This window comes from Rhizoctonia solani, chromosome 15 (genome assembly GCF_016906535.1).
Source record: "Rhizoctonia solani chromosome 15, complete sequence".
In the NCBI taxonomy this organism is placed as follows: Eukaryota; Fungi; Basidiomycota; class Agaricomycetes; order Cantharellales; family Ceratobasidiaceae; genus Rhizoctonia; species Rhizoctonia solani.
In genome coordinates, this window is record NC_057384.1 from 1072046 (window position 1) to 1095651 (window position 23606).

The 23606-nt window shown below is 46.2% G+C and overlaps 7 protein-coding genes across 7 annotated transcripts; 4 read left to right on the forward strand and 3 right to left on the reverse strand.

The window, feature by feature from the left end:
* Nucleotides 1–2050: 2050 nt before the first annotated feature.
* Nucleotides 2051–3373, reverse strand: RhiXN_12141 (uncharacterized protein; the record flags this gene model as incomplete). The annotated part of the gene is made up of 4 exons (XM_043331956.1): nucleotides 2051–2273; nucleotides 2324–2555; nucleotides 2614–3064; nucleotides 3122–3373. The coding sequence occupies 4 exons, from the start codon at nucleotides 3371–3373 to the stop codon at nucleotides 2051–2053; spliced, it is 1158 nt and encodes a 385-aa protein (XP_043186717.1).
* Nucleotides 3374–3800: 427 nt separating this feature from the next.
* RhiXN_12142 (ubiquitin-conjugating enzyme) lies at nucleotides 3801–7616 on the forward strand (the record flags this gene model as incomplete). Its single annotated transcript, XM_043331957.1, has 23 exons — nucleotides 3801–3828; nucleotides 3888–3955; nucleotides 4010–4042; nucleotides 4119–4182; nucleotides 4238–4378; nucleotides 4438–4499; nucleotides 4552–4566; nucleotides 5161–5286; nucleotides 5342–5509; nucleotides 5565–5608; nucleotides 5665–5861; nucleotides 5910–5989; nucleotides 6042–6257; nucleotides 6322–6453; nucleotides 6506–6530; nucleotides 6586–6639; nucleotides 6694–6732; nucleotides 6785–6891; nucleotides 6948–6971; nucleotides 7023–7037; nucleotides 7094–7135; nucleotides 7180–7361; nucleotides 7439–7616. 23 exons carry the CDS (start codon nucleotides 3801–3803, stop codon nucleotides 7614–7616), a joined length of 2040 nt encoding a protein of 679 aa, XP_043186718.1.
* A 1542-nt stretch (nucleotides 7617–9158) lies between these two features.
* RhiXN_12143 (Serine carboxypeptidase) lies at nucleotides 9159–9820 on the forward strand (the record flags this gene model as incomplete). Its single annotated transcript, XM_043331958.1, has 5 exons — nucleotides 9159–9201; nucleotides 9254–9396; nucleotides 9457–9498; nucleotides 9546–9723; nucleotides 9780–9820. 5 exons carry the CDS (start codon nucleotides 9159–9161, stop codon nucleotides 9818–9820), a joined length of 447 nt encoding a protein of 148 aa, XP_043186719.1.
* A 61-nt stretch (nucleotides 9821–9881) lies between these two features.
* On the reverse strand, nucleotides 9882–12408 carry RhiXN_12144 (cytochrome P450 family protein; the record flags this gene model as incomplete). Its single annotated transcript, XM_043331959.1, has 13 exons — nucleotides 9882–9969; nucleotides 10025–10171; nucleotides 10223–10330; nucleotides 10390–10404; nucleotides 10489–10555; nucleotides 10606–10795; nucleotides 10851–10864; nucleotides 10931–11054; nucleotides 11116–11258; nucleotides 11310–11431; nucleotides 11489–11879; nucleotides 11934–12284; nucleotides 12372–12408. 13 exons carry the CDS (start codon nucleotides 12406–12408, stop codon nucleotides 9882–9884), a joined length of 1797 nt encoding a protein of 598 aa, XP_043186720.1.
* Nucleotides 12409–13530: 1122 nt separating this feature from the next.
* On the forward strand, nucleotides 13531–15340 carry RhiXN_12145 (Serine carboxypeptidase; the record flags this gene model as incomplete). The annotated part of the gene is made up of 10 exons (XM_043331960.1): nucleotides 13531–13625; nucleotides 13680–13735; nucleotides 13788–13900; nucleotides 13953–14410; nucleotides 14466–14514; nucleotides 14574–14718; nucleotides 14779–14921; nucleotides 14981–15022; nucleotides 15080–15261; nucleotides 15310–15340. The coding sequence occupies 10 exons, from the start codon at nucleotides 13531–13533 to the stop codon at nucleotides 15338–15340; spliced, it is 1314 nt and encodes a 437-aa protein (XP_043186721.1).
* Nucleotides 15341–15778: 438 nt separating this feature from the next.
* Nucleotides 15779–20552, reverse strand: RhiXN_12146 (Rad60-SLD domain-containing protein; the record flags this gene model as incomplete). The annotated part of the gene is made up of 29 exons (XM_043331961.1): nucleotides 15779–15878; nucleotides 15930–16019; nucleotides 16068–16183; nucleotides 16242–16415; nucleotides 16475–16558; nucleotides 16611–16644; nucleotides 16707–16802; nucleotides 16861–16983; nucleotides 17035–17056; nucleotides 17108–17119; nucleotides 17179–17220; nucleotides 17280–17354; nucleotides 17413–17457; nucleotides 17525–17636; nucleotides 17695–17935; nucleotides 17996–18135; nucleotides 18188–18212; nucleotides 18261–18317; nucleotides 18371–18532; nucleotides 18693–18801; nucleotides 18865–18955; nucleotides 19010–19221; nucleotides 19293–19537; nucleotides 19739–19901; nucleotides 19951–20091; nucleotides 20147–20215; nucleotides 20266–20373; nucleotides 20423–20461; nucleotides 20528–20552. The coding sequence occupies 29 exons, from the start codon at nucleotides 20550–20552 to the stop codon at nucleotides 15779–15781; spliced, it is 2952 nt and encodes a 983-aa protein (XP_043186722.1).
* A 162-nt stretch (nucleotides 20553–20714) lies between these two features.
* Nucleotides 20715–23472, forward strand: RhiXN_12147 (nucleolar complex protein 2; the record flags this gene model as incomplete). Its single annotated transcript, XM_043331962.1, has 7 exons — nucleotides 20715–20890; nucleotides 20940–21076; nucleotides 21128–21336; nucleotides 21387–21634; nucleotides 21698–22007; nucleotides 22117–22230; nucleotides 22888–23472. The coding sequence occupies 7 exons, from the start codon at nucleotides 20715–20717 to the stop codon at nucleotides 23470–23472; spliced, it is 1779 nt and encodes a 592-aa protein (XP_043186723.1).
* Between the last annotated feature and the right edge of the window lie 134 nt (nucleotides 23473–23606).

Genomic DNA, 23606 nt, shown 5'->3' on the forward strand with positions numbered 1-23606 from the left:
ATGCTGGTCTAATTGGCCTTACCCACCAATAATATGCTCCCGCTCTCTCTTGGACCCACTCTCCCGCGTGATCGTCGGGCCAGGTTCGACCCGGAAGAGAGTTCAGAGTCCGATTAGCAGCGAGTATGCTAGTGCAAGTGGGAAAAAGGAACTATATTTCGATGTTTCGCCTCGATTCATTTGGGCGCCCCGAAAAAAGGTTGAATGTACGCTCATGACAAAGACAGAAGTATGAACTCGCTCATCGGCCAGGTCGGAACGCCTCTCCGTGCGTGTTACACTTTACTCTGGTTCATTCTCCCGAAAAAAATCAAGTGATCGGCACCGCGGCTGAGTGGCTTATTTCTATTCATGGGGATTGCAGTGCGCGCCTCATCTAGATTTCATTTATATACATCTAGATTTCCCCCCGTTATGCGCCCAGCAGATCAAGATTGCACACGCACCGCATCGCGATTTCATTTCACACCGATGGTCTATTTTTCTCCTTTTCTTTGGCCATTCATGAGCGATATAGAAATGAAGCATGTGTGTATCATCGTCTTGAGAAGCACCGCTCTGTTCGGTCCGATAACCCATCAATCACCAACGGCACGGCGGCCTGCGTGGTACAGTATCAGTCTCGTACTGTACGTTAACGCCCAGATTAATCAACGCTTGGGCTCATTCATGTGCATCGGCTGCCTGCGAGCCCGAACGGCCACGAGCGCTACCGTCAGACACTGGGCTTATACCGAGCATCGCCGAGGACCGGCCATTCATCATGCGATCATATATACATCTTATGCCATGGGGGAACAGGGGTCCATAGCGTGTATACCACGAGTACCATCACCACGCAAAGGGGAGAAAAAGAAAAAAAGAGAGAGATCGATCCACCCTGGCAGGCATCATTTCCGAAGAGCACAACCTCGGTGCCGTGTGATCGACAAGAGGTCCGGTGACTGTTTGCGGGGTACGTATGGGGCAGGTAACCCAGGTCAGCTGAGCCGCTATCTATTTTGTATCTGTATTAGTGTATGTACATGGTCCCCCTCCCTTCATCGCCATCGATACACGCCTAGTTATCGGCTTATGCCGGTCAGTCAGTCGGTCAGTCAGCAATGAGCTCAAAATGCGATCTATTTTTCTGTTCCTTCTCCTCTCTCAGCCCAAGGAAATCACTCGGAAAGCTGGAAATCATGTGTTTCCCGGGTGGGGCTGCTTTTCGGCCAATGTTTGGTGTAACCGATCGCGTGCGTGTCCAAGGTAGACTGTACCTCATCTGAGACAGGTATAAACTGGTAGGTCCACAAGTGTGTCCAGACTAAACACAAGGGCACGATCCGATCGGGCATAGGCAGGCTACTGTATAACTACATTACATTATGCATGGCGAGTTTTTCGCCATGGGTCCTGCTATCATGTGATGGACACTATCCTCTCCATCATCATCCTTGTTGCGAGTCTAGCCTTGGATTCTGAGTTTCTGGTGTCATTTATCCTTTCTTAGGCTTTCTTGGAGTGAGGCTGCAGTCTTGCCACTTTTTTGACATTTTACGCAATCCTACTCTTTTTTTTTCTTGTTCTTTTACTAGGCATGGTCATCCTTACGATATTTCACCAATCCAGGCACACTGCCTGCGTGAAGTATTCACATCACACCTACTTTTGTTGCCGGTCAATGATCCATATTTGGAAGTTGATTCAGCCACGTCGAACAAGGGGCTTTTTTGTATTTGTCTATTTGTCTATTTGTATTCAAGTTCCCCCCTCCGTCTGTCCTCGATCTTCAACTGGCTGTTGTTTGTTCCCTTTTGGCGCCGAGTCAATTACTTGTTGGCGATGGGAAGTGTACTGGAATGGCGATCGATACGACTGAAACGCTACATCATAGTTTTTCTCAAGGATAAAGTTGATGGAATTGCGGATGGATTTACACGCCGGTATAATTACAAGGACATATACCTGTTCACCGGTACAATTATGAAAGAAGGAGAAAAAAAAAAGATGTACACACCGAGTCATTGTCTCCACCCAACAAACCCATTGTCACTGCCCCTCCCCCCTCTTACAAGTTAATCGTCAACGTGGGGTTCTCGCGTACTTTGGTTATCGCTGCAAGAACCGTCATAAAAGACAATAAAGAACCAAAATAGGCTGAGATGGTTCGTCCGGTCACAATTCGGATCCAAGCACGCCAGAACCGGGAACCTATAACTCGGTGTACAAAAGTAAAAGGAATAACGACTCGGGGTCGTTCGGCATAACCGGTGGGGTCGGCTGACGTGTGGCTATTAGAATTATTCAAAGGCGGGCGACTGTCAACGAATTTGAGGCACACTGGGAACGACAGCCCGGGCAGGGTGGGGTGGACGTGTAGAGCGTGGCTAAGACGGGCGAGGTTGATGGATGGATGGTAAAGCTGTCCCCGTCTGTATTAGACGAAGAGCCGACCGGTCGTTTCAGTTTGGCTGCAATGTAGTCGAACCCGGATGCTTGGAGGATGATGCCTGCGCGGATAAACAGCTGTTCGAGCGGGGACTGCGAGTCCGGACAATCTTCCTTCAAGCTAACTGGGTTCCCGAGCGAGTGTCTAGACTGTTGGAGGTATGCGGCGTGCCACCGGAAAACATTGGCGGTGCGCCAAGTGCTTTTGGGGTGCGATCGTGCAGAATGCTTCAAGGGGTCCTGTGCGAGTCGTGTTTGTGTCAGCGTGGCTAGAGGTCGACATGGTTTCCGCCGATCCAGAGCAAATGAGACATTCCTCCTCGTCTTCGTCCTCTTGTCGTTCTAGCGTGATGCTGTCTCCGCGAACCGCGACTTGGCCAATCCGCATATTCGCAAGGTCTTTCCGGATTTGGTTCGTTAGGTTCTCTCGGCGTCTCCGTAGGAAGTAGATCAGAGCCGCGCGTTGGGTTTCGTGTACAAGAGATAGCAGTGCGGCTGTAACGACCAGGATCTTCCAGCGTAGTTTTCCAGCATCTTTCAAAGTCGAGATTGACAAGGGAAATAGGAAAGGTGTTTGTATGCTACCAGGATGAAATGAGAATCGCTGAATAACGTTGAACAGCAAAAAAGCCGTCTACCCAGTAGGCGATGTGATGAGAACGTGGTGATACGCAGTCGTGTTTGTACTTACAATGGCATCCATCCTACCCAAGGCCGACTGTTCTTCTTCGCTCATACTCGATCCACGACTGCGCAGCATCCATTCCCACACCGCCTTCCATCCTCGAGTTTCATTCACCGGTGTTAATTCTGGTTCACGCAGAGGGTCTATAGAGAAGTCTGAACTAGGATTATTTCGCGTACGGGCGCTGCCGTCCACCCAGCAGTAGACCGAGTAGGCAAGCAACGCGAACTTGATCGAGGGTTTGGCGGAACTGGACATTATGGGTCTAGCCAATGTTGTCCTGCTGTACGGTTTAATTTCGAGTAATTGCGTTAGTTAGAGTTCCAAGGCGGGCTCAACAAGCCAGTTGCTTGTAAGCCGAGGCTGAATTGGCGATGCCGGCAAGCTCCAAGTCCAAGAACGAGACACGTCACGTGTTTTTGGGAAACGCCCAAGCTAGGACGACCACCGTTTCTGCCCTTGCGTGTGTGTAATTCTATTGTATCTCTCTTGCTGTTTGTTGCTTGATATCTTTGGCACACTTCTTGATTTGAACTGAGCTCGGAATACAATCAGCCATGAACAAAAAATCTCAGAGTGCAACTGCCCTGCGCCGCCTCATGTATGTATAGCGCTCGTACGAAAAGCCTGCTGCAAATAGACTTAATGATGGTACCTAGGACTGAATACAAACAACTCACGACCAATGGTTCCGGATAGCATGTTTACAGCGGGTACGTTCCGCCCCATTCTCCCCCACAAGCCGCTATCTGACCCTGACTTATTCACCTAGGCCCCATCTCGGAGGATAACTTTTTCGAATGGGAGGCATTAATCAACGGCCCTAAGGACACACCCTATGTGAGTCGTATATGGAAATACTATGCCTAGGTGTAAGTCTTACCGTCATACAAGGAAGGAGGCGTGTTTGTTGCGAAGCTAGAGTTTGTGAGTGCGATTATGATATTTCCCTGGTTGCACATTTTGACCCAACCGTAACCCCCTATCACGCTCGTGTCTACAGCCTAGTGATTACCCTTTGAATCCGTTCAAGATGAAATTTGACCCGCCCCTGCTTCATCCGAATGGTTGGTCGAGTGAGCTCGGACCAGACGTGCCGCTAAGTGTTTCGTCGATTTTCAGTTTACGCCGACGGGAATGTTTGTATTTCAATACTACATTCCCCGGGAGACGATCCGAATATGTATGAGCTCGCATCGGAACGCTGGAGTCCGGTACAGAGCGTGGAAAAAGTGCTCCTAAGTGTAATATCTATGCTCGCAGGTAAGTTACATCCGTTCCCGGCTAGCCACTTCCTGCCGAAACCTTGTCATTTATCACAGAACCGAACCTTGAGAGCGGGGCAAACGTCGATTGTTGTAAACTCTACCGAGAGAACAAGGCAGTGAGTTGATAATGATCGTGGGTTGGAATCCGTTATTAATCAGAGGGTCCAGGAATTCGAGCGGCAGGTTAGGGCCTCGGTTAGAGAGATGCTGGGTATTTGATGAAGGGGTTTATTCGGTCCTTTTTGATAGAAATGATTAATTGTATCGATACATATGAGTGTATAACTCTAATTGCGAGCACAGCCACACGCCATGTCCAGTTCCTTACGGCGATCCTGCCCGGCTTTGCGCTCTTATTCCGAACATCCACAACGACCACTACAATACCGTCTTCACAACCGCTTTATTTCCGACGCCCTGATTTTGCTCCGTCAACGGCTTCAAAGTTATCTGAAACGCTGAAATACATGGAAATTTATTGTCTCTAGTGACTGCGCCGAATTTGCATTGGGGTTTCTTTGTTCAGGTTCATCACTTGTGTCTTCCTATCTTGTCTCTATCCGAACAGCTTGTATAAATGTACGGAGAGGATGTGATTGTTATATCCTCTTCGCCTGAACCAGAGCCCGATGTGCCTGTGTGTTCAAACGAAAGGGAATCCGGCGCCACGAGCGAGTGCCTGGAGGTTCCGAGCCCTACCATGTTTCCAACAAGTCGACCGTATCTGTAGACGATATCCAACCAGTGCGAGTGGATCTGGATCTGGGCGTATCGTAGAAGTCCAGCCTCCAGAAGACCCCCGTCGAAGTTGCTATACAGCAGGTACTAGATGTTATCCCCAATGTCGACAAGTCTCATCTGCAGTCGTTGGTTGCTCATTACATGGCCAGTGGCTCCGAAGATGTGAGTGTTCTGAGAGAACAATGATTCTGAACTGTTTTGATTGGATTTATTTTAGGTTAGCACGGTGATCATCTCTCACTTGTTGGAACATCCAGATTATCCCAAGGCTGGCAAGCGTAAGAGCGAAGCTGTTGTAACCTCGATTCCCAAGCGGCCAAAAATCGATTACATGGCTGATGATAGGGAGGCAATCACGGATACAGCCTATATTTCTGTGGCGTTGGTGCGTTTTGCCTCGTTTCGCGATTTGGCCCTCGGGATCAACTTGTTTCATCTAGGACCACCTGCTTCGAGTGGATTTTCCAACCATACCTAAAGATTAGTGAGTACATTGGTCTTCGCACATGACAGTTGCTTGATACCCTTTGTTTTTGAAAGCGTGAAAAAAGCATTTTTTAACAACAAGGCACATTATGCTCCTACTTTCATCGTACTGAAAGAAGATATCAAGGATGGCTCCAAATTTCTCGTAAAGAAATCTTCTAAACGTACCGAAAAATCTCGTGGAAAAGGCAAGGCGCCTCCAAAGAGCGAGGACTTTGACGCCGAGCGCATTTGGTTGCTCGGTTACCTTGGTAGGTCTCCTGGTGGTTGTGACGATTGCGTTGACCAAGATTTTGTAGACGAAAAAGCCGAGCTTGAAGAATGCGAACAGAATGGAACTGGCCTTGAATGCGGATGCTGCTTTGGGGACTATCCATTTGTATGTTCCCTTTTAAAATCCCGTCCCACACGTAACTCATCCAATATGATAGTCTTGGATGATCCAATGTCCTGACGCGCACCTGTTCTGCCGGGACTGTGCTCGCCGGTCGGCTGAAGAGTGTATTGGGAACAGGAAAACCGAGTTGTTATGCATGGACCAGTCTGGGTGTAAACAGGCGTTTGCGGAAAGTGAGATCCAACGGTTCTTGTCTGACAAGTCACTCGAGTTATGGCATCGAATTAAGCAAGAAAAAGAGATTGAGCTGGTGAGCCTACTTCTTGCCACATTCTCGTTTGAACGTGTTTCGATGACGCTTTGGCTAAAATCAGGCTCAAATTGACGGACTGGAAAGCTGCCCCTTTTGCTCGTATGCAGTTGTGATTGAGAATGAAGAAGAGCGGCTATTCCGATGCGAGAACAGTTCTTGTGGTATTGTTAGTTGCCGCAAGTGCAAGAAAGAGGTGCGTCCCTATGGATGTACATTTTGTATTTGTGTTTATTCTCTTGAGTCAGGATCATTTACCAAAGTCATGCGAAGGTATGCTGTTTATTGAGGGTATGATCTTCCCTATTGAACGAACGATTCGGAATAGAGGCCGAAAAAGACAAGGCCTTGGACGGGAGACATTCTATTGAAGAAGCCATGAGTACGTGTGTTGATTTTTGACCCATTATAGTACATAATTGTCATCATTTAATAGCCAAAGCATTGATGCGTAACTGTCCCAAGTGCAATCAGAGTGTGTTATCCCACTACTGTACTTTGAAGTATCACTGATAGAGTTTTACTAGATTTCGTGAAGGAGTCTGGTTGCAACAAAATGACCTGTCCTGGGTGTAGATCTCTGGTTTGCTATGTCTGTCGTAAGATTATCCAGGGTTATGATCACTTTGATCAAGTGGGTGTTTTACCGCTGGCGTCTGACTCTAGTGCTAATATTCTTTTCGCCCATAGACTCCACAGGGAGTACCCCGGAACGTGAGCATCTATTCATCCATAAAACTTGTCCCATACTAACTACTCCTATAGGCGAGTTCTAAAAAGGTTTATAGTAGTCTCTACCGATTCATGACTCAGCCTGCTGATTCTTTTGTACCTAGTGCCCACTCTGGGAATCGGTTGAGCAAAGGCATGCTGACGATGTAAGGCTCCTAAATTTCTGATATCCATCGCTAACATGCAACAGGTCAAAAAAGCTGCCGAAGTCGCACAGGAAGAATACCGGAGACTGAACCCCGATATTCGAGAAGAGGATATCGCGGTTGATTTACCTCAAGCACCCCCGCCTCCGCCGCCACTACCTCAACTTCGTGCTGGACTTGCACCCCCACTTCGGAACTTAGCTATGCCTATGCTCCCAGCTGGAGGGTACATGTAGCCTGGCCTGCCCATCAACAGCCGGCCCAGATTATGCAACGGGCATTTGTTCAACTCCACCCACCCAGAGTATATGACCCATATCAACAACGCTTGTTTATGGGCCCACAGGCGGGTCATCGTGGATTGGATGGGAACCTCATGGCTGCAAACGCACAACTTGATAATTTGCGCCGACTCTTAGAAGAGCGAAATCAGGCACCTCTTGCTCCCCCACCAGCACCACCGCGGAGAGGCCGTCGTTGAGAACCTCGAACTCTTGTCTTTAATTACTTATGTTATATTCTTACGGCTAATGGGGATATTAATTTATGCTGAGTTTCCTTTGCACTAGATTTGTCCTTAGAGTTTGCTATGGCGCCTCTGAGGGGGAGGGGCATTCGCTCCCAAACTGCCCGACAGGTTCAAATGATGGTGCACGCGCTGGGACTGCGCTATAACTGCGCCACCACCGCTTCGGGAGCCCTAATTGTAGTCTTCTGACCCAGCTATAATGTTTATTATACTGAATCTGTCGGTTTTATCATGCTTTTTGGCTACGTGTATCCGAGCCCAAATATTATAGGAGATCCCAAGTTGGAGCTTGTGAGTAGCAAATATCATGTGCTAGAATTTGCTGAGCGAGTGTGTAGTCGAACAATTACCACAGAATCTCTGCCCAACTATCAGCTGCGTGTTCGTCAGTTGAACACGTCGTGTGATCCTACTGTAAAGCAGTATTCTGGTATTTAGCGTTTCTGAAGAGAAACATTTATTCTTTGGTGAGCGCATATGCTCTCTATTCGATCTCTTGAACGGGATTAGGTTTTTTGAAAGTAGACACGAAACTAACAAAGCACCTCTTTCAACCTGGTTAAGCGGTAGGCTTCTCAGTACCAGTGGCCTACGATGAAGACTAAGCCCCAGACATCGCAGGTGGACCGGGGGGTCATCTATTCTTGGTCTCCTCTTTGAGAATGGACCGTGTCTAATAAACTCTGCCACCTCTACGTCTCGGAATCCATATTCATGGAATGAGGTATCGAACGTACGTATTAGCACACTTTGAGCATGTTATTCTTTAAAATTTTGGATCCAGATGATATACCTGACCAACCAGCAGGAACTGGATACTCATATTCGACATCTTCTCGCACAATTGATAATTCGCAAGAAGCTGCAAAGGACTTTCACGCATTTGTTCAGCTCTTTTTAGAAGGTTCCCCCAGTACGTGGATCGGCAGTTCCATGTTTTATCTGAAAGCCATGGTGGACAATACGTTACCAATTTTGCGAACTATATTAGCCGCCAGAATAAAATCAAAGCTTGGCACCATCAACATGTTCACCTCGAGTCAATATTAATCATTAACGGACTGGTCAACGCTGCTGTCCAAGACCAACACCTCCCGAATATGCGTGTGCTGGTCCTCATGCATTTTGGGACGATCGTAGTGAGCATTGCAAGATACTACGTTCTCGAGTTCCTCGATTTCGTGAGCTATTTCAGCAATGCCGTGATTTTGAAACACCCTTAACTTGGTATGTACGCTTGTGTGGCCTTCATATCAATAGAGTATGTCACCTGAAGAACTTTTAATAGTGTACCGGCTATGATTTATGGCCGCTCTGGATTGCAAGAAGGATTTGAAGTGAGTAGTCGCGCAGCCCATTGTTGTTCGTCTGTTTATTGGCATACTTTCAAAGGAAACCGGCCTTAACAGATTTGATGTTCGCAAATCATGCGTTAGGCTAACAAGCTGCTATAAGGAATTACAGTGGGCACAAAGTTATTTAAATCGACCTGAAATGAAGGCAGCGCTAGGCGTGCCCAATGAAGTCAACTACAAGTGTATGGTTTCTCCGTTAATGTAACACGGGGGTAATCATTGATATTTTCACAGGGATAAGCACGAATATAAGTCGAGCATTTACCAGAACTGGGGACGATAGTCACGACGCAATGCCTGCAGTACAGGAATTACTAGAGGATGGTGTTCGCGTGTTTAACCTTGCCGGAGACACTGATTTCGCTTGCAACTTTATTGTAAGTGAACTCGTATGATACCTATCATGACACTCAATATGTACTCACACTTTTCATTAGGGTGCGTTTGAATGGATGCACCAATTAGACTCCCCATATACGGTATACTGAGCTGCATCAATATTGCTATATACTAATACTGAAAACAGGAAATTTTTCGTGCTTCAAGAAACACCGTCTGGAAACTAAACGGCAAGGCCGTTGGCGAAGTCAGAGCGGCTGGGGATCTCGGAGGTAGGACAGCTGGTAACTTCACTTGGTTGCGCATTTACGAAGCTGGGCATTGGGTTTCTTACGATCAACGCGAGGTCGCCCTTGAGTTTTTTAGTCCGTGGGTTTATTATATATGCAGGATTATTATGGCACAAAATGACGTTTTGAAGATGGATTCACAATATCCCCTAGCTGGGTAGACTATACATAGTTTTCCCGCGCACATATAAATCGCCCTCTACTCCTGTTCATGGCCTTCGTATGATGCATGCTTACTCCTTATCCACATTTGTCCCAAGAATAAGCTCACGATGCTCCTCTGACCTGAGCCTGAAATCGAATTCAAAGGGCTCCAGTTCCCTGTATTGGTGGAAATGTCGGTCAGTTTGAATTTTGGTTAAATGAAACTATTCACATTACGATCGAGTTTTCCTTTGTTTGAATTTGTGGCACCACTTCCTCTCCATTTTTGTCCGTTTTCTTGGAAAAAACAAAGACAGAGAGAAGCGAAGCAGTGGTGATAAACACTGATGCTTCAGCAAAATAGTTCCCTGGACATTTGCTGGGAGCATCAGTATTTCCAGTCAAATTCATCTCTAATTAGTGTACACACCGTCTCCCCCATCCAAATATGGGTGGTCGCTGAACACTAGGATCGAGGTACCTGTCAGGGTTAAATTCTTCGGGGTTCTTGTAACGACGAGGGTCGTTTCCGATGGCCCTAGTGGCGCCAATATGGTGTGAGTTGCGATAAACTCAGGTTCTCGGTTGAATACTCACCAGATGTTCCCCAAACTAATTCACGGATTCAAATAAGTAAACCGTCAAATCGAGAAAGCCATTAGACTAGTTCCATTATTCGCGAGGAACATGCCTTACACAACTGTTTCTTTTTCGATGTGATATTCACGATAAGTGTCATCTTCAGTGCACACATGGGGCATTCCTGGCGTATTGCTGAGAGCGTTTACCTTGTGACTCCTAAATAATGCTTACCAAGTGGGGCAACAGGATATATTCGTAGGACTTCGTCAATTAGGTTCCTAATGTAAGGTAACCTTTCTTGGTCTGGTATCTTTGGTAGCACAGCTGGCCCAAGAACAGTGTCAAGTTCTTGTTGAGCTCGTGCTTGTACATGGGGGTACAAGACCATAGCAGCTATAAAGTTCGTAATAAAAATTGACATCTGAAAAGATACAAAAGTCAATTATATTGACCGGGAGCTGAAACAAATTACTCACAGTATCTGTTCCGCCTAATGGACATCCGGAGGTATTGGTACTTGTCTTGTAGTAATTTAATTATAGATTCTCTCACTAACCTCCAAATAGCATAATTCCAATTTCCTTTAATCGCTCATCTCTCTCTGAAGGACTCAACCCCGAAACCAACTCATGACCTTGAAGTAAAGGACCGAGCAATGAAAGTTGCTCCGTTCCAGTAGTCTAGTATGATGGGGGTATTTATGGCAAAACGGGATCGAGAGAGAAAGGTATAAAGACTTACAACCCGAGCCTTTAACCACTCATAGAGGTTACTCTTTGATTTTTCTTGTTGTGCCCCCCATTCTTTTGCGGTTTGCTTCCAGCCTGTCCCAGGAAACCAGGCTGGGATGTACAACATTGTCGGCAATAAGTTTACAAGGAAATCTTATGTGTCTCGGTTAGTAAAAGCAACAAAATTTCACAAGGCACACCAACTCGTTTGCATGCTTGCCAGAGTAGCATTATCGAATGTGAGGTGCGCGTCCTTGAGAAATTGGTCCTCAGGACTTGGGGGCTCGTATCCGTAAGCGGTTTGAAGCATTAGCGACCCCATAGCGCTTCATAGCCATGAATGTTAACCCATTAGAAATCATGGACAATTAAATGTGGCATACAAATATATTTCATTCTTAACACTGTGGAACGGCTGAAGGTTATTTGTGGTATTCAGTAGGCGTCGTAGAAGTGAATGTGCCTGTCGTTCCTGTATGACATTAAATTGAGTAGTAGTACGCTTGTTAAGCCAGTTGTTCAATATCCGTCGATAACTCCGCCAGAGCTCGCTGTATTTAGCAAGACTGACAGCCCTGGACCAGTTCATTCTGGATGGGACAATCAGATAGGGTCTGATAAAGAACAATCCACACAATGATGGATCCGTGAGCATTGGTATGGAGGGCCGATCTGAATAGATCGTCGAACGTTTGTCAAGAAGGTCCGAGGCAGCTTCTGCAGAATTGAGCACAAGGATTTTCTGGCCCAGTACCTCGAGGTAGACTATATCCGCTATAGTAGTCGAATATGATCAGCGCGCATACATCAAATACGTCGACAACATACATTCCAACTGTTCCCCAAGCTTCGCGAATGCAACATATTCTTGGCCAAAAGGGATTGAGAACATGTTTCCTACAAGGGGAAGTGATTTAGGGGAAGGCGGGTGACGAACTTTAGGTCCCCGTGCCAAACGCCAGCATTGGTAAAGGAGAAGGGCAGTCAAAGATGCAGGAACGACTAAACGGCTGACTTGGTTGTCTTTCATAGTGTCGTGGTACTTGTCTAGGTCCAGGCGATTCTGGGCATGGGACTTGGTCGAGAGATGACCTAGATGTAATCGAGCTACACGTGCACCAGTCGCACAGGTTTCTGTGTACGATCTAAAGTACGATAACAGCAAGAAGCCGGATGTTCCTAGATAATCACTGTACAGGTTATAATGCTGAAAATCAGTGCGTGTGTTTAAGTGAGAATTGAGCTGAAATCAAGATCAATACATACTGATTTTAGGTATCAATTCTTCCATAGTCTGATTCATGCTGAGGGAGGCATACTAACATTGTAATTTTCAGACCATATCCCACTGAAAAAAGACATCTTTTACTGACGTACTGATTTTCAGGATCTTATCACACCACAGTGAATGTCCTCGAGCAATTTCAACCTTACCTTGATCTATACATCCACTCCCATGAAAAGGTCACCAAAGGCGCCGTATACTCTGTCAGGTCACCAAATTTCTCGATACACTCATTTGTACGAAATCCTCCGGCTTGCTACTTCGGAATAGAGATCAAATTCTTACTCAATTGCAAAGGATATAAATTTTACTGCCCAGTAAAGAACATGGAGGCTCATGAGGCCTCATGAGCATATGAGTCCCTCCGACTGTAGTCTTGTTTACATACTAGTACCCACCAAATGTGGCGGTTCTCTGGAGAACCGCCACATCTCCAAGAGATGTGACATTCCTCAAAAACATTGTTCAGAATAATTATTAGAATTTTCACTCGACCTCTTCAGGTCTCTCTGTCATTGGTCGGTCCCACCGTGAAATGTGGCCTTTGCTCACAAAAAACTCTACCTCTTCTAATATTTCTAGCCATGAGCAAGATCGATTTTTGCTGACATGGTGCGCCATCAAGACCTATGGCTAATTTGGACTAGATAGCTTTGTTTACAATAATATCTATTAAAATTTAATGAATTAAACATATATAATGAAGTGTGGCCGATTTTGTATTTACAACCCATGGTCGCACATGGAGCTTCTCAGGGTCCTCAGTGGTATCAAACTGCGCCTTCGCTGCGCGATCATTTGCGTTGGATACATAATCCAGCCTCTTAGGACCAACTTGTCTACCCCATCGGCAAGCACTTTTCTACAATCAGAGATCAAAGTGCAGCTGCCACCATGTTCTTGCCACTCTTTCTAATACCTGCGATTGCTTCATGTGGGAGGGCTCTCACCGTGGAGCAAGTACCCCTCGCCTCTGACCAGCATCCGAGCACAATAAACCCAAAACCTTCGAAAACTATCATTACTTCCAAAAAGGATTGTGAGATTTCTGGTAATTCTTATTTGTTTGAAGTGCGATATTAATATATTATGTTTTTCAAAGTCGAGCATGTCACAATGTCCTCGTTGCCCGGCTATCAAATGCGTGTTCGCCCTTCGAGCAATCTGTGCGACCCTACGGTGAAGCAGTACTCTGGATACCTCGATGTTTCAGAGGACAAGCACCTCTTCTTTTGGTGAGCAAGAGTCTCTGTCGAAGTGGTTGTCTATTAATAACCTAATAATGGCAGGTTCTTTGAAAGTCGAAAGAATCCCGAAAAGGCACCTCTTGCTGCGTGGATGAATGGTAAACTATGTTGTTGATATTTAGTTTGTACTTAGCTCAAAGCATCACATAGGAGGGCCAGGGGGCTCATCGGCGCTAGGTTTGCTCATGGAAAATGGCCCTTGCAATGTGGTTTTCGGAAACTCTACCGAACGAAACCAGTATGGGTGGAATGAAGTGGCAAATGTATGTATAGATTTTTCAAGAATAAGATCTCACTGACATGTAGAGGTCTTAGATGTTCTTCTTGGACCAACCGGCGGGTGTAGGTTATTCGTACTCGACCTCGGATCACGTCGTCGATACTACGTGGGAGGCCGCAAGAGATTTCTACGCCTTTGTGCAGCTCTTCTTGGGGTGTTTTCCGGAATACTCGGGCAGACCTTTCCACGTATTGGCTGAGAGCTACGGCGGGCAGTATGCGCCCAACTTTGCCAACTACATCAATCGTCAAAACAAGGCCAACCGATTACTATCGAATCCAAAACATCAGCACGTATCCTTGGAGTCGGTACTAATCGTCAATGGACTGGTGTCACCAGCCGTTCAAGCAGCGACCTCTCCGGAATATGCTTGTTCAGGGCCATATGCGTTCTGGGATAATAATGGCCCACATTGCAAGCTGCTACGCTCTCGTGTTCCTCGACTTCATGAACTGTTTCAACAGTGTGAGACTTTTCGCACAGAGCTAACTTGGTAAGCTATCGAAGCGACCTGACAACCGCACGGTTCATAACTAACTGAATTTAAGTGTTCCGGCCGCGATTTATGCCTTCAGCGCTATGGACGAGGGCTTTGAGGTAAGCTTCTTACAGTGCTTGAAAGGTCTGAAAAGGAGTAGGCTAATGGATTGCTTAAGAAAGCCGGTATTAATAGGTATGACGTCCGAAAGCCATGCAATCAGCCGGTCGAATGCTACGATCAAATGAGATACGCACAAAGCTACTTGAATAGCTCGGACGTAAAGCTAGCTCTGGGTGTACCTCCTGATTTTAACTACAACTGTATGTCAGCTTTTACTGACCGAAAATAACAGATGCTGATACCCATATAATCACCGCCAGGGTTAAACATAACTATCAACTCGGCCTTTTTCCGTGCTGCAGATGTCGCCCACGATGCTTCCTTGATGGTAAAAGAACTGCTGGACGATGGAGTCAGGGTGCTCAACTTGGCTGGTGACGCCGACTTTGCCTGCAATTACATGGTAAGTGGGTTTGATAAACTTATACGATCGGCACATTGACTGGATCACTCTCTATCAAGGGCGCATTCGAGTGGATGTACAAATTGGACTCAAAGTATGCGGTAAGTCTGGCTAGGCAGCTTTGAGCATGGCTTTCTGTTTCCTCATATCGCATCCAGAAAGAATTCCGGCCATTGAACAACACCGTCTGGACACTGAACGGCAAGGCAGTCGGTGAAGTCAGGGCGAGTGCAGACGAAAGCGGAAAGACAGCAGGTAACTTCACCTGGCTTCGCATATACGAAGCTGGGCATATGGTTCCCCACGACCAACCGGAAGTATCACTGGAATTCTTTAGAAGGTGAGTTGACACTTTAACACACATAACTTGTGCCAACCGAGACTCTAGATGGATTGAGAATAAGCCTCTGGCTGGATGAAACTAAGTGAACATTCATCTCGAAAAAAAAGTGATCGAAACTAGGCTACCTATCTAACATCATGTGACACGGAATACGGAAAAAGAATATAGTTACATTTAGTATTTTAACCTACAGCGATAACAAAGATGATTCCGAGACGAACTATACATAATCAGCCTGAAGTGCCTCTCGAATTCTTCAAGAGGTGGACATGAACGAAATAGCCTACGAGATGTAACGCAATTCTTTCTCGTCCAGATGGATTCAAAACAGATCGTAGATATAGCCCCCATTGTTCTACTGTATGCATATCTATTCCAAACTCCAAACTCCAAACTCCAAACTCCAAACTCCAAACTCCAAACTCCAAACTCCAAACTCCAAACTCCAAACTCCAAACTCCAAACTCCAAACACATCAAGTACAATGAGTACAACACCTAATATAATGAATAAATTAGTAGTCAAACGGGGGGCTCCGGGACAGCTGCTTCCGTGCCGATAACCGATCAGCCTTGGTCAAAATCCGCCTTTGTTCAGCTTCAGGCATCAATGCGCTAACCTATGCGTTTAATAAACACGATCACGGAGAGTTTAGGCGTACTCACAAATCGCGCCCAAAGCTAGCCAACGAATTTCGGCTTTGAATCAACCCCATTTCAACGAGGGCCTCGACTCGGGCCTCCAATCTCGGTGCACTATGGACATTCAATATGACCGCGACTGAGAAAGTTCCGGGAGCTTACCTATCCACAGGAGCAGTTGTTTTACGTCTTGGTGGCCATATTGGTGGGGGCTTCTTTTCCGGGGCACCCTCGTTTGCCAGAGTGACACCAGCCTCGCCATCCTCACGTTTTGATCCCTGTGGAGTATCACATTGATACAGAGACAACCTTTGTCGGCGCGAAATTTCAGCTTACTGCAATAGCTACGGATGTGATGTTCCTCTCTACATGGCTTGCAAGTAAGACGTTTTGATGGTCATGAGTATAAGCTACACCAGCATTATTTAAAATGTCTGAAATACGGTCTGCTTGTGACGTCGGTGGCGAATCGTCAAGCATGAAATCAACAAGGTTACGTTCGGCACTGGCCTATGAGTTGCATATTCCCGTCACTGTTCAAACCCCTGGATCAAAGTAAAACTGCGCACCGTGTGCTCCTTGATAGTTCCATCAGGCGTTGAATCCATATTAGCTAATGCCCAATTCATTTCTGCTAAATTAGCTTTTTCGATCTGAACAACACGGGTCAATAACGTACATAAGGGCTAGGAAGAATAACCTCACGATCATCTTGGTCGCCAAGGCCGTCTCGTGCAACCTTCCCGATAAGGTTAAGAATACGACCGGGTTATTTCAAACCGATGAGCCCAAACTACTTACTTGAAAATGTTTTTAAGACCGAAAAGCTCCCCTTGATGAGATTTAGACCCCTGTACACCCTCAAAATATCGGGTCTGGACACTCGCTTCGTACCCTCTGTATTTTGAAAATGGATCAGCGGGCTTCATAACGAGTAGTTATAGACTCAACTGACATATGCATTTGCTGTTGTTTATATATTTGACGCGCATATATCAACTCTTCGAGTGCTCCGGCTCCCAACAATCGGTACACGTTGACATCTCGCTTTTGCCCGAAGCGATAGGCTCGGTCCATTCTAAAATAGAGTATAAACCTCTTGGGGAGTTCAATTCCAAATAAAACTCACGCTTGTAAGTCATGGGCAGGGTCTAAACCAACTTATCAGCTGCAATCAGGTTCAGTCAGGCGAAGAAACTCACTCCAGTTTGGGTCTATTGGTGTTTGTTTGAGCAAAAAAGGTACACTGGGTTGCGTAGCTTGATCAACTCACCAAAGATGACTACTTTGTTTGCGCTAGTCATATTTAACCCGGCTAACACATATATTCTCAGAAGATGATACCCGAACAAGAACGAATAAGAGGTAGCTTACTTCCGCCGACAAGGGTGGAGATCAGGAAGACGAACACCTCTGGGTCATTGTTGAACTTGTTGAGCGACCGCATACCTAATACACTCGTTACTATCAGCAGCACCTCACCCAAACCAACCAAAACCGGACGGACGATCTTCTTGTTTAGTTTTCCCATCCATGCAACAGAAATTCAAATCTGCGGACCAAGTTAGAATGTAACAATCGATCACGGTGACCGTACGACCGGAAGCTGGGTACTATACTTTTGCGTTGCAGTTGTCCTTCGAGCATTTCCAAAATTTTGACGGACTTGGAGAAGATTAGCACCTTATTATCCCCTTCCATTTTCCAAGTGTCCAGCAACTGCGAGAGCACCTACGTTCACCCAATCGATGAGACGGGATACTCGATCATAACGGCCAAGCCACCGCACCTGCCATTTCCCGCATAACTCATCTCCGTACATCATATCCGCCTGCCTCACTGCCTGTCCCGGAAACGCGATCTTCACATACTCCCTCCGCCTTGCACGCTGTTCGTCTGTCTCGCCCTTGAAACCCGGGAATATCAAAATGACATGGTTGGAAATCTCAACAAAAAGGTTCATGTATTTTAAGACGAGATCCTTCCAATGAACGCCTTGCGCATTATGCGTGTAGCAGCAGTAGCCACGCCTTATATCACTTGGGCATCAGCACGGCACACGCGAAGATATAGTTGTGCATACAACGCACTTTTCTTCGCTCCCACAGTCGCATAGATCATCTTTACGTACCATCAGTTGCACATCCGGGCTATCTAGAAACCTTTTGTAAACTTCGAGCTGAGTCTTCGCAAGCGGGCAAAACACAGCCTGGTCGAATTTACGAGGCATCTACCACGAACACAATTAGTTTTCACCGATCTACAAAGAATATCAACTCAACCTGATCAGCAATTAACGCCTTTGTCCTATTCTTCCCTATCAGTACCTGTTCGCACATTGGTGTAGGAACATACCTCCGAAGGAAGAAGTAAGGCAATAAATTGTTCACTAGCCTGTCTGCGAGTAGCTTACTCGTCCAATATCAATATATTTTTCTCGCTACTATATTATCTAAATCACTCACTCGAGCCTTTGAAACCTGCGCCTGTGTGGCCCGATGGGCTTGTCCTTCAGCCAGTGGCACACTAATAGCGTTTTTCCATTGCGATGGGGTCCCGACCCGTCCTGGGCTACACCAGTCAAGGAGCGTCCAAAGTTCTTTATAGCCATTTTGAATGGCTGTTCCCTATAAAAAAACAATTTAGCGATTAAAACAAGGCTAGAAGTGAATAACTTGCGGTCAGTCCAAACCGCACGCGACACTGAAACCGGTTGAGTGCGATCGTTGTTCTATTGGCATTCCGTCGACAAAATGAATTAAAACGGTTGATTGTAATAACACATACCCTGAATTAGGGTTTTTGCATCTGTGCACTTCATCCACAATCACGATAGACCAAGGAAGGTGGAATAGATGATCTATATTCATTCGAGCGGTGTCGAAAGCCATTATAACTGTACAAAACCGGATCTCAGCTTTGGCGTCCCACCCCAGAGAAGAAGAAGCTCGAAACGAACCAAGATCCAGCCTTCCCATAACAAAATCCCTCAAGCAGTCCTCTCTCTCAGACTTATCCCCACCGTAAACAGCATACTCGAAATACGCCCACTTGCTATATATTAGCCCCTCGCACGCCCCTTTTCGAGGCCATCTTGAGCTTACCGTATTCAATTCCTTTACCCAGTTCCCTACAACGGTCTTCGGACATACAACCAAACACGTTGGCCACTTTTTGTTTGCTGATGGCAAGTCGGAACGAGCCAGCCCTTCGTCTTGAAGTGCTCGAACTCGGTCACGTCGTCTCGTTGCATCAGATGCCGTTCCTGATTTTTGAAACGCGGCCGAGAGGAAGGCGATCGTTTGAATGGTTTTGCCTGGGTGAGAGTTTAGTATGCGAGGAGGTGGATGTGAGAAACTCGGATTACGAATATAATAAAAGGCTCACCCAGTCCCATATCGTCACCAACTAACCCACCCCGGCTCTCGGCCCATCTTTGATGAAAGAACCGTACTCCGACCCGTTGGTACTCCCTCAAATGTCGGTTTATTGAGGCTGGAACCTCAACGTTATGTCCTTGTACCGGAGACTTGAGAGGGAGAGGCCCAAGGTGTTGTTGGTGTGTAGGTGGTGGGAAGGGCGGTTTCACGAATTCCAATACAGGGGTTTTGGGTATGTATGATTTCGCGGAGCTAGAGGGAGTGTTTGCTTGCGCTGAACTCGACGGGGCGACAAATCATTCTCGCTTTCAGACTCGGTTTCGGTATCGCTTGGTGGGTCTGCCGGACTTCATTCAATAATAGTACATAAACTTTGCGAATATATTTTACCTGAGGCTATTAGAAGAAGATAAAGAGTTGAATTAAGTGTAATACCGGACAGTCACTAGTTACTTGCCAAATGACTTGGATTTCTTCTTCTGCGAGGTAAAAGGTATGGGAGTTTTTTGTAACGATACGCAAGGCCTTGGCCTTTTTTGAGGCGACGATGGAGCCGGTTTACCAGGACGTTTACCAAGCACACCACCTGTGGCCGTCGGCAAATCGTCCTCAGATTCTTCAAAACATTTTAGGTGCTATCTATATCGTTGGTTTTAGGTCCATACCTGTGGCGGTATCCTCGTCTTGCGTGGAAGCAAAACTGGAAAGCTCTTTTCCAGAAACTACATCTTGCTGCACGGACACAGAGGCCCAGCTGTCCGTCAGTTTGATTTGTCCTGCGCACCCAGGCCCCGGTTCGATGAGTCCTAAATTAGCGTAGCTCAGTCCCCATACTGGAAGGAAAGGATAACAGAAATATACCAAGCAATTGAGGCAACGGATCTCCGATCATAGCCTCTAGGACATCTTTTCGATTCGCCTTTTCTCTATCTAAATTATTGGTTAATTACCGGCTAAAGTGAGTGAAAGTTGGATATTACTGTCTATAGTTCGTCGTCGTCCCCTCGCGCCTCGTTTTTGGGGCTTGTATGCAGCCTCAGTTTCAGCCACAAGTGCGGCAGCGTTAAATTCGTCGTCAGAGTCGTCATCTACTCTTCTGCTTATTAGTATGCTTGGATATGGAAGAAAACAACGGACCCAAAGGCGCTGAAACAGATTCAAGAGGCTTGTCTTTTCCTGGATATATCAGCTCGGGATAAACAATAACCCAGACAATTAAGGAGCAGCGGAGATAGTACTTACGTGAATTCAATTTTGATTTCGACATATCCAAGATCGCGTTGCTGATCCCTCACTGTTGGAGTCGCGACTTCACCCACGTGAGCAGATAGCTGATTATGTTATACGAGCGCTTAGACCTGGGATGATCGGTGGGTGATAATTTGAAATAAATTTTGTTTCTGTTTATTCACTACTCCCTTTGGACGAAATGGGCAAGAAAGCGGCCAAGTCGACTCGTAAATTCGCAAAATCGGGAGAGCTGAAGCGTACTATTCAGGCGAGAAGGAAGTTTAAGGCTGTGAAGGCTAAGACTCAGGCGAGAAAGGGGGCAAAGAGGAGTCAGAATGAGCATGACGAGGAGGAAGAAGAGGAGGAAGAAGACATGTGAGTCATGCTCTATATTACTCGAGAATACAAGGGATTAATTTGGTAGCGAGAGTCCCACCAATAGCAAAACTGTAGATGATTTGCTAAATGGGGATTTAATGGATGAGCAAGGTGATGATGAGTCGGACGACGAGGAAGACGCCGAATCTCTCGCCTCGATGAACGATGAAGATGAAGAACAAGGTGAGTCAGCCTCGGTTCATTTATTCCGGTATTCAACGCATTGCTTCTTAGACGAAGAGGAAACCCACGCAATGGATCTCGCCCAACTTCAAAAAACCGACCCAGAATTTTACAAGTACTTGCAAGAGAACGACCGTGAATTGTTGGAATTTAAACCTGAAGAAATGGAATTCGAGGATGACGAGGATATGGAGGATACCAACGAGAAACCCGTACTGACAAGCGAGATTTTGAAGACTTGGCAAAGATCTTTAATTGAGGTGTGTCCATCAATTCACAGGATACTCGGCCGAGGCTAAAATTAAGATAGACACACAGCTTGAGAACTCTGCGGAAACTCCTGGTCGCATTCAAGGCAGCGGCATATATGAACGACGAGGAGGTTGAGACGAGATGGAAGATCGATAGTGCGGCAGGTAAACACATTTCCACCTACTTTATGCTCGTTCAGACTGACATGAAGACAGTATTCAACAAACTCGTAACAACCACTCTAAAATACACACCGATTATTGCTGCCCACCACGCACCTTACAAGACTTTACCTGGGGATAAGTTGTGCGTGTTTTTTTTAACTGTTCTCGTCCCCATGAAAGTAACGCTAATTCAATGAAAAAAAAGTAAACCCCCAACAACAAATGCAACGTTGTCCAAACTTCTTCTATCACACTTATACAATGCCATCCGTCTCATCGAGCAACTGCCCTCCAATCCTACCGACGACGACGAAGAGGGTGATGACAATGACAATGACACCCCCGAATCAAAATCTAAAAAATCCAAGAAAGGCGACAAGAAGACTAAAAAATCGAAAAAGGGAGAGTCGGACGAAGGCAGCAAAACTGCACTCGTAGAATTGGCACTTGGCGAGACAGGAAAGTTGATCCCTTGGGTAGTGGGAAGTCGAAAGGCTGTGAAGATGTGGTTAAAAGTGAGTTCTCCGCGTTTCGCCTGCCTACTCTATTCTTGGACCCACCATCTCGTCCCTTGTAACCGGTTTATTGGATTTCTTTCATGCAACGTACTAATATACTGGTCAGACATGCCTTTCTCTCTGGTCGACGTCCGCAGATTCAGTCCGCATTAGCGCGTTCTTGGCAGTGAGGAGATTAAGTCTATCAGCCGACGAGGCGGTCGTAGAATTGGTTTTGAAGGTGGGTTATATTCATCTACTCTCGATCTCAACCGGCTCTTAATGCTTACTCCTTTTCTAATCGCATCAACTTACCCCTTGGTGCATATTCCATTCTCCTCTCTGGGTCACTAAACCAGAACACATATCTAGCCCTCTTACGTTCCTCGAAATCTACCTCCGTGCATACTTTACCCAGCCTTACGCTCATGAAAAATTCGGCCTCGGAATTGTTCAGACAGCAATCGGGAGGATACACTGTGGCATTTGGGTACATTCGTCAGTTGGCCGTACATTTGAGGGCAAGCACAAAGGTTAAAACCAAGGCAAGTTTAATTATAGGATTTTTTTATACTTAATCTGAATCTCGTAATGGGAATACAGGAGGCCTACAAACAGGTCTACAACTGGCAATTTGTGCATTGTATCGATTTTTGGAGTCTAGTGCTTGCAAGGGGGGAAGAGGAATTGCAGCCTCTTGTATACCCTCTCGTTCAAGTTGGTTTAGGAGCTGTTAGGTAAGTGCATAGAACTTGGATGGACCGGTGTATTCTTACTTGTTTCTACTAAATTGTGTCGCTTCTCCGGCGTCAAAACTATTCATCCCACCTCTTGTTCCCAAATCTTAAACTACATTTCGCACATTTATCCGATGACTAACCTCCCTTTCCTCCCACAGCCTAATCCCTTCACAACGGTACCATCCTCTCCACATCCACATCCTTACATCTCTACACCACCTCGCGACACACACCAAAACATACATCCCAATCTCGTCGCACCTCCTCCCACTCTGACCTCCTACCTCTCCGCATCCAAGCCAAAATCCGCTATGCTCAAACCCTTGGATATGGCGAGCACGATCCGAGCACCAAGCGCGTACCTCAAGACCCATGTGCTAGCTGAAAGCGTAGTCCAAGAAGCTGTCTGGTTGCTCGCAGAAAGTGTACCTTTGACGAGCGTTGCATTTCCAGAAGTTGTATTTCCTATCGCATCGACTCTCAAAAAGTCGCTCAAAAAGAAGTCTTCTGCATCGGCCAAGGTTGTTCAAGGTGTTAAAGCCCTTGTTGAACATTTAGAAGAGCAGTCGAAATGGACGACTGAGCAAAGGAAGAATGTTCAGTTCGGACCAGAACGATGGGAGGAAGTGGAGAGGTGGGAGGAGGAAAAGGGGCATGGAGGTCCATTGGAAAGATGGATAAAAGTCTTGAGAAAACAGAGGGAGGGAAGAAGGAAGGTTGCGAGTGGGGTTGTGGATACATAGAATCTATATTTGCGATACTTGATATCTGGATTTTAATGTACTATGTATGAGAACCTGAGTAAAGTAGCCTATTTAAGCATCAATTGTATGCTTGGATAGGGGTTAGAAACACTGCTATTCTGGCCCCAAGAAAG